At 44.4% G+C, this 9,678-nt stretch overlaps 1 protein-coding gene across 4 annotated transcripts in view; it reads left to right on the top strand.

Moving 5' to 3' along the window:
- LOC115188724 (dystrophin-like) overlaps nt 1-9,678 on the top strand; it is a 109,065-nt gene that overhangs the window by 96,813 nt on the left and 2,574 nt on the right. For all 4 annotated transcript variants that reach the window (XM_029747476.1, XM_029747475.1, XM_029747479.1 and 1 more), the window contains 5 exons: nt 546-611; nt 3,437-3,595; nt 4,303-4,546; nt 8,695-8,809; nt 9,012-9,101. In XM_029747476.1, the coding sequence (XP_029603336.1) occupies nt 546-611; nt 3,437-3,595; nt 4,303-4,546; nt 8,695-8,809; nt 9,012-9,101 (674 nt within the window). The remainder of the gene's footprint in view (nt 1-545; nt 612-3,436; nt 3,596-4,302; nt 4,547-8,694; nt 8,810-9,011; nt 9,102-9,678) is intronic.

The raw sequence follows: 9,678 nt of genomic DNA, 5'->3' as shown, positions 1-9,678 counted from the left end.
GGGTCTGCCACTGAATTGTCCTGGAACAATAGAGATGGTATTCAGTCCAGGGTCTGCCACTGAATTGTCCTGGAACAATAGAGATGGTATTCAGCCCAGAGTCCAGGGTCTGCCACTGAATTGTCCTGGAACAATAGAGATGGTATTCACCCCAGAGTCCAGGGTCTGCCACTGAATTGTCCTGGAACAATAGAGATGGTATTCACCCCAGAGTCCAGGGTCTGCCACTGAATTGTCCTGGAACAATAGAGATGGTATTCACCCCAGAGTCCAGGGTCTGCCACTGAATTGTCCTGGAACAATAGAGATGGTATTCAGCCCAGAGTCCAGGGTCTACCACTGAATTGTCCTGGAACAATAGAGATGGTATTCAGCCCAGAGTCCAGGGTCTGCCACTGAATTGTCCTGGAACAATAGAGATGGTATTCAGCCCAGAGTCCAGGGTCTACCACTGAATTGCCCTGGACAGTGCTGCTCCTTCTGTACTAATGGTAGTGAAATGAGTGGAATGTGACTAGTGAAATGAATGTGTCTCCCCCCCACAGGTTAGCTGAAATGGAGAACCGTAATGGATCTTATCTGAATGACAGTATCTCACCCAATGAGAGCATGTGAGCCCACCCCTTCCTCTTTCAATCCTGTCGTTGATTGGCTTGCTTTGTGAATTGGCTCAGTGGGTTACGTATGAAGCTGTGTTGTCTCTGTGAGGTGGGTTCTGTCTAGAGCAGTCATGGGTAACGCTTGGAGAGTCTCCTACGGATGGTTTTAAAGGTTCAACTAACTATCACACAAACTGTTAAACTAACTATCACACAAACTGTTAAACTAACTATCACACAAACTGTTAAACTAACTATCACACAAACTGTTAAACTAACTATCACACAAACTGTTAAACTAACTATCCACTAAACAGAGCACGCCGTTGAATATCAACAAAGTTGCATTTTGAGCATCTATAGACCATCTATAGACCATCTATAGACCATCTATGGACCATCTATGGACCATCTATGGACCATCTATAGACCATCTATGGACCATCTATGGACCATCTATGGACCATCTATAGACCATCTATAGACCATCTACAGACCATCTATTGACCATCTATTGACCATCTACAGACCATCTATAGACCATCTATTGACCATCTATAGACCATCTATAGACCATCTATTGACCATCTATAGACCATCTATTGACCATCTATAGACCATCTAATGACCATCTATTGACCATCTACAGACCATCTATTGACCATCTATAGACCATCTATAGACCATCTATTGACCATCTACAGACCATCTACAGACCATCTATTGACCATCTATAGACCATCTATTGACCATCTATAGACCATCTATTGACCATCTATAGACCATCTATTGACCATCTATTGACCATCTATAGACCATCTATAGACCATCTATTGACCATCTACAGACCATCTACAGACCATCTACTGACCATCTACAGACCATCTATTGACCATCTATTGACCATCTATAGACCATCTATAGACCATCTATAGACCATCTATTGACCATCTATAGACCATCTACAGACCATCTACAGACCATCTACAGACCATTTATAGACCATCTATAGACCATCTATAGACCATCTATTGACCATCTATTGACCATCTATAGATCATCTATGGACCATCTATAGACCATCTATAGACCATCTATAGACCATCTATAGACCATCTATTGACCATCTATTGACCATCTATAGACCATCTATAGACCATCTATAGACCATCTATTGACCATCTATAGACCATCTATAGACCATCTATAGACCATCTAGAGACCATCTAGAGACCATCTAGAGACCATCTATAGACCATCTATTGACCATCTATAGACCATCTATTGGGAACAATCCAAATACAATGTTGTCCTGTCAGGCTTTTATCAGTGAACTATAGAGAATCATCAGTGGATGTTCTTCTATCATTGGCTGCTTTCATAAATCTTCCTCCAATCCCTGTCTGGTCACACGACAGCTTTCTTAACATATATTTGATAAGTCCTTTCTCAGAGCGCAGAACAAGCGTTAGAGGCTTAAGGTTTGAGTGACTGATAAGTGGGATACCTGGTATTATTACGACTATTCACAGACAGACACACAGAGAGAGGAGAGAGATAGATACAGAGAGAGAGCCCAGCACATGCTGGATATGTTGAATTGAAACTATTCCATTACTGTCTGCATTTTCACCATCAACAGTACAGCCAGAATGATATCACAACTTTAACCCTACCCCCAAGCCAACAGGTTAATGATATCACAACGTTAACCCTACCCCCAAGCCAACAGGTTAATGATATCACAACTTTAACCCTACCCCCAAGCCAACAGGTTAATGATATCACAACGTTAACCCTACCCCCAAGCCAACAGGTTAATGATATCACAACTTTAACCCTACCCCCAAGCCAACAGGTTAATGATATCACAACTTTAACCCTACCCCAAAGCCAACAGGTTAATGATATCACAACTTTAACCCTACCCCCAAGCCAACAGGTTAATGATATCACAACTTTAACCCTACCCCCAAGCCAACAGGTTAATGATATCACAACTTTAACCCTACCCCCAAGCCAACAGGTTAATGATATCACAACTTTAACCCTACCCCCAAGCCAACAGGTTAATGATATCACAACTTTAACCCTACCCCCAAGCCAACAGGTTAATGATATCACAACTTTAACCCTACCCCCAAGCCAACAGGTTAATGATATCACAACGTTAACCCTACCCCCAAGCCAACAGGTTAATGATATCACAACGTTAACCCTACCCCCAAGCCAACAGGTTAATGATATCACAACTTTAACCCTACCCCCAAGCCAACAGGTTAATGATATCACAACTTTAACCCTACCCCCAAGCCAACAGCTCTACATCTCAAAGGATATGTATTTGTCAGAGTGGATAATTGAACATTGAATTGAATGAAATATACTTGAATACTGAACAACAATCTGTGGTAAATGTGTCAATTTATAGCTGGTTGGCTCCTCTCTGTCTCTCTGTCTCTGTGGCTCTGTCTCTCTGTCTCTGTCTCTGTCTCTGTGGCTCTCTGGCTCTCTGGCTCTCTGTCTCTCTGTCTCTCTGGCTCTCTGTCTCTGTGGCTCTCTGGCTCTCTGGCTCTCTGTCTCTCTGTCTCTGTGGCTCTGTCTCTCTGTCTCTGTGGCTCTCTGTCTCTCTGGCTCTCTGTCTCTCTGGCTCTCTGGCTCTCTGTCTCTCTGTCTCTCTGTCTCTGTGGCACTGAAAATGAATGTTGTTAGTTGACTGGCTGGCCGTTGTGAGGCTGTTAGGTGTGACTGGCAGCTAATAGCAACCTCTCTCTGTGTGTATGTCCCCCTCTCTCCTCTCCCTCTCTCCTTCTCCCTCCCTCCTTCTATCACTGTAGTGATGATGAACACCTGCTGATTCAGCACTACTGTCAGAGTCTGAACCAGGGCTCTCCCCTCAGTCAGCCACGCAGCCCCGCCCAGATCCTCATCTCCATGGAGAGTGAGGAGAAGGGGGAGCTGGAGCGGGTGCTCAACGACCTGGAGTCAGACAACAGGTGAGGGGAACAGTGTGACACATTCATACCAACTGATCCCAACACAGAAGTGATGTAGACAAGCTTCACCATCGAGCGTCCATGTTGGATCCAGACGATTCTACAGTTGTGTCAGACAGTCGCTTTACAGTTGTCTTGTGGGTTGATAGGTTATCACTAGTTACCACAGCCACAAAGTCATAAACCCCACCTATTTAAAAAATATACATCTAATTTTAAACCTAACCCTAACCACAACCACACTGCTAACCTTATGCTTAACCTTAAATTAAAACCTAAAAGGATTTTTTTTGAATCATGAAATTTGACGATATTATAGCCAATTTTGACTTTGTGGCTGTGGTAACTAGTGGAAACAGAGTTGATAGTGAGGTTTTTGGATCTAGGCCAGGTTACTGTAAAGCACTTTGTGACTGATGTTGTTGTAAAAAAGATACAAAATCATTTGATTGAGGGATTAATTGACTAGACTGAGCTGAGTTAGCCTGGGTACCAGTCTGTTTGAGTTAATATTCAACTCCTTGGCATATCACAGAGTGGAATGTTAGGAAACAGGTTCTGGATTTCAGGCTCGAGCTGAGTCCCGTTGTGTACATGTCAGTCAAGGACACATCAACAGATTTTTCTCCTAGTCGGCTCGGGGATTCAAACCAGTGACCTTTCGGTTACTGGCCCAACGCTCTTAACCACTGTCCGCTCCCTCTCAGGAAGCTACAGGCAGAGTATGACAAGTTGAAGAAGGCCCACGACCACAAGGGTCTGTCCCCGCTCCCCTCACCCCCGGAGATGCTGCCCGCTTCGCCCCAGAGCCCACGGGACGCCGAGCTGATCGCTGAGGCCAAACTGCTGAGGCAGCACAAAGGACGGCTGGAGGCTCGCATGCAGATCCTGGAGGACCATAACAAACAACTGGAGTCACAGCTACACCGGCTCAGACAGCTACTGGAACAGGTACTAAAACACACACAGTACACACACACACTATACACACAGTATACACACAGTACACACACAGTATACACAGTATACACACAGTATACACTAGAGGTCGACCAATTAATCGGAATGGCCGATTAATTAGGGCCGATTCCAAGTTTTCATAACAATCGGTAATCGGTATTTTTTGGATACCGATTTGCCGATTTTTTTTTTGTTGTTGTTGGTATTATTATTATTATTTTTTTATTTTTTTTATACACCTTTATTTAACTAGACAAGTCAGTTAAGAACAAATTCTTATTTTCAATGATGGCCTAGGAACAGTGGGTTAACTGCCTTGTTCAGGCGCAGAACGACAGATTTTCACCTTGTCAGCTCGGGGATTCGTTTTTGCAACCTTCCGGTTACTAGTCCAACGCTTTAACCACCTGCCTTACATTGCACTCCACGAGGAGCCTGCGTGGCAGGCTGACTACCTGTTACGCGAGGGCAGCAAGAAGCCAAGGTAAGTTGCTAGCTAGCATTAAACTTATCTTATAAAAAACAATCAATCTTAACATAATCACTAGTTAACTACACATGGTTGATGATATTACTAGTTTATCTAGCGTGTCCTGCGTTGCATATAATCGATGCGGTGCCTGTTAATTTCTCATTGAATCACAGCCTACTTCGACAAACGGGTGTTGATTTAACAAGCGCATTTGCGAAAAAAGCACTGTCGTTGCACCAATGTACATAACCATAAACATCAATGCCTTTCTTTAAAATCAATACACAAGTATATATTTTTAAACCTGCATATTTAGTTAATATTGCCTGCTAACATGAATTTCTTATAACTAGGGAAATTGTGTCACTTCTCTAGCGTTCCGTGCAAGCAGTCAGGGTATATACAGCAGTTTGGGCCGCCTGGCTCATTTATTCCTAACAAAGGCCGTAATTAATTATGACATAACATTGAAGGTTGTGCAATGTAACAGGAATATTTAGACTTAGGGATGCCACCCGTTAGATAAAACACAGAACGGTTCCGTATTTCACTGAAAGAATAAACGTTTTGTGTTCGAAATGATAGTTTCCGGATTCGACCATATTAACGACCTAAGGCTCGTATTTCTGTGTGTTATTATGTTATAATTAAGTCTATGATTTGATAGAGCAGTCTGACTGAGCGGTGGTAGTCACCAGCAGGCCCGTAAGCATTCATTCAAACAGCACTTTTGTGCGTTTGCCAGCAGCTCTTCGCAATGCTTCAAGCATTGTGCTGTTTATGACTTCAAGCCTATCAACTCCCGAGATTAGGCTGGTGTAACCGATGTGAATTGGCTAGCTAGTTAGCGGGTGCGCGCTAATAGCGTTTCAAACGTCACTCGCTCTGAGACTTGGAGTAGTTGTTCCCCTTGCTCTGCATGGGTAACGCTGCTTCGAGGGTGGCTGTTGTCGATGTGTTCCTGGTTCGAGCCCAGGTAGGAGCGAGGAGAGGGACGGAAGCTATACTGTTACACTGGCAATACTAAAGTGCCTATAAGAACATCCAATAGTCAAAGGTATATGAAATACAAATCGTATAGAGAGAAATAGTCCTATAATTCCTATAATAACTACAACCTAAAACTTCTTACCTGGGAATATTGAAGACTCATGTTAAAAGGAACCACCAGCTTTCATATGTTCTCATGTTCTGAGCAAGGAACTTAAACGTTAGCTTTTTTACATGGCACATATTGCACTTTTACTTTCTTCTCCAACACTTTGTTTTTGCATTATTTAAACCAAATTGAACATGTTTCATTATTTATTTGAGGCTAAATTGATTTTATTGATGTATCATATTAAGTTAAAATAAGTGTTCATTCAGTATTGTTGTAATTGTCATCATTACAAAAACATTTTTTTTTAAATCGGCCGATTCATTGGTATCGGCCTTTTGGTCCTCCAATAATCGGTATCGGCGTTGGAAAATCATAATCGGTCGACCTCTAGTATAAATGCACACACACAATACACACACACACACAGTATACAGAAGGTACACAGACACACACAGTATACATAGACATACAGTATACATACTTTCACACACAGTATACAGAAAGTACACACATGTGTGGCTCAGTTGGTAGAGCATGGTGTTTGCAACGCCAGGGTTGTGGGTTCGATTCCCACGGGGGACCAGTACGGAGAAAAAAACGTATGAAATGTATGCATTCACTACTGTAAGTCGCTCTGGATAAGAGCGTCTGCTAAATGACTAAAATGTAAAAATGTAAATGTACATACAGTATACACACACACACACAGTATACAGAAAGCACACACAGAGTCCAAAACCAGTTATAATGTCTGTCTGTCTTACATGACCAAAAGTATGTGGACACCTGCTCGTTGAACATCTCATTCCATAATATGGAGTTGGTCCCCTCTTTGCTGCTATAACATCCTCCACTCTTCTGGGAAGGCTTTCCACTAGATGTTGGAACATTGCTGCGGGGACTTGCTTCCATTCAGCCACAAGAGCATTAGTGAGTTTGGACACTGATGTTGGGTTATTAGGACTGGCTTGCAGTCAGCGTTCCAATTCATCCCAAAGTTGTTCAATGGGGTTAAGGTCAGGGCTCTGTGCAGGCCAGTCAAGTTCTTCCATACCAATCTCGACAAACCATTTCTGTATGGGCCTTGCTTTGTGCATGGGGGCATTGTCATTCTGAAACAGGAAAGGGCCTTCTCCACAAATTTGGAAACACAGAATCGTCTATAATGTCATTGTATGCTGTTCCTTCACTGGAACTAAGGGGCGAAGCCCGAACCATGAAAAACAGTCTCAGACCATTATTCGTCCTCCACCAAACTTTACAGTGGGCACTATGCATTGGGGCAGGTAGCGTTCTCCTGGCAGCCACCACACCCAGATTTGTCCGTTGGAATGACAGATGGTGAAGCATGATTCATCACTCCAGAGAATGCGTTTCCACTGCTCCAGAGTCCAATGGCGGCGAGCTTTACACCACTCCAGCCGACTCTTGGCATTGCGCATGGTGATCTTAGGCTTGTGTGCGGCTGCTCGGCCATGAAAACCCATTTCATGAAGCTCCCGACGAACAGTTCTTGTGCTGGAACTCGGTAGTGAGTGTTGCAACCGAGGACAGATGATTTTTACACGCTAAGCGCTTCAGCACTCGGCGGTCCCATTCTGTGAGCTTGTGTGGCCTACCACTTCCCGGCTGAGCCGTTGTTGCTCCTAGATGTTTCCACTTCACAATAACAGCACTTACAGTTGACAGGGGCAGCTCTAGCAGTGCAGAAATTTGACGAACTGACTTGTTGGAAAGGTAGCATCCTATGATGGTGCCACATTGAAAGTCACTGAGCTCTTCATTAAGGCCATTCTACTGCCAATGTTTGTCTATGGAGATTGCATGGTTGTGTGCTTGATTTTATACATGTCCACATACTTTTGTATATATACTTTGTCTGTCTCCAGACTGATGAGTGTGAGGGATAATGCCTGTGTCTGTCTCCAGACTGATGAGTGTGAGGGATAATGCCTGTGTCTGTCTCCAGACTGATGAGTGTGTGGGATAATGCCTGTGTCTGTCTCCAGACTGGTGAGTGTGTGGGATAATGCCTGTGTCTGTCTCCAGACTGATGAGTGTGAGGGATAATGCCTGTGTCTGTCTCCAGACTGATGAGTGTGTGGGATAATGCCTGTGTCTGTCTCCAGACTGGTGAGTGTGTGGGATAATGCCTGTGTCTGTCTACAGACTGATGAGTGTGTGGGATAATGCCTGTGTCTGTCTCCAGACTGATGAGTGTGTGGGATAATGCCTGTGTCTGTCTCCAGACTGGTGAGTGTGTGGGATAATGCCTGTGTCTGTCTCCAGACTGGTGAGTGTGTGGGATAATGCCTGTGTCTGTCTCCAGGCTGGTGAGTGTGTGGGATAATGCCTGTGTCTGTCTCCAGACTGATGAGTGTGTGGGATAATGCCTGTGTCTGTCTCCAAACGGATGAGTGTGAGGGATAATGCCTGTGTCTGTCTCCAGACTGATGAGTGTGTGGGATAATGCCTGTGTCTGTCTCCAGACTGATGAGTGTGAGGGATAATGCCTGTGTCTCCAGACTGGTGAGTGTGAGGGATAATGCCTGTGTCTGTCTCCAGACTGACTCCAAGGTGAACGGTACAGCCCTGTCCTCTCCCTCCACCTCGTCCCAGCGCTCTGACACCAGTCTGCCTCTGATGCGTGTAGCAGGCAGCCAGACTACAGAGACCATGGGTGAGACTGGAACTCCACTCAGCACAATATCACCAGCTATGAGCCCACTGGACCAGACTGGTTGTTACAGTGTTATGTCATATTTTGGGACGCTATGGTCCGGTTGATGCTATACTGGTTTTAAAAATACGTTTCCGTATGAAGTCTTTGTACTGACCTGAAGTCATCTCTGGACTGGTTGTAATCATTTTCTTTGCTGTAGGTGACGATGAGCTGTCGAGTCCGTCCCAAGATGCATTGGGGCTAGAGGAGGTGATGGAGCAGCTGAACAACTCCTTCCCACACAGCCAAGGTAGGACGCACACACACACACAGACACGCACACAAACACACACACACACGGACATCCTACTCACTCAAGCAATTTCCATAGATGCACACATCACCTCATATTAGAACTACAGTCCAGGCGGTTCATTCTCCTAATGATCTAAACAGTAGGATCAGCCTCAGTGGCTCATCTTGACTACGGTTATTAATTCTACACTTTGACTGACCTCTTGAAGTACATGGACCCTTTTCCTCTCAGTCCTCTGATTGTTCCCTCCTTTCTCTTTATTTCCTTCTTCCCTGTTCTGTGTCTGTGACCCAGGAGGTCGAAGGGGAAACCAATGAGAGGTCAGTGGGGTCACCAGCCCCGTCTACTGTACCCTCCTCTCCTGGCCAGTTCTCCCTCCTCTTCTCTCCTCTCTATTTCATTCCTCTTCCCTATTCCTCTCTATTCCTCTTCCCTATTCCTCTCTATTCCTCTCTATTCCTCTCTATTCCTCTTCCCTATTCCTCTCTATTCCTCTCTATTCCTCTCTATTCCTCTCTATTCCTCTCTATTCCTCCCTATTCCTCTCTATTCCTCTCTATTCCTCTCTATT

The sequence above is a fragment of the Salmo trutta genome, unplaced genomic scaffold (assembly GCF_901001165.1).
Source record: "Salmo trutta unplaced genomic scaffold, fSalTru1.1, whole genome shotgun sequence".
In the NCBI taxonomy this organism is placed as follows: Eukaryota; Metazoa; Chordata; class Actinopteri; order Salmoniformes; family Salmonidae; genus Salmo; species Salmo trutta.
The sequence above is the reverse complement of the archived record's forward strand: the minus strand, read 5'-3'. Positions and strand labels throughout refer to the sequence as shown.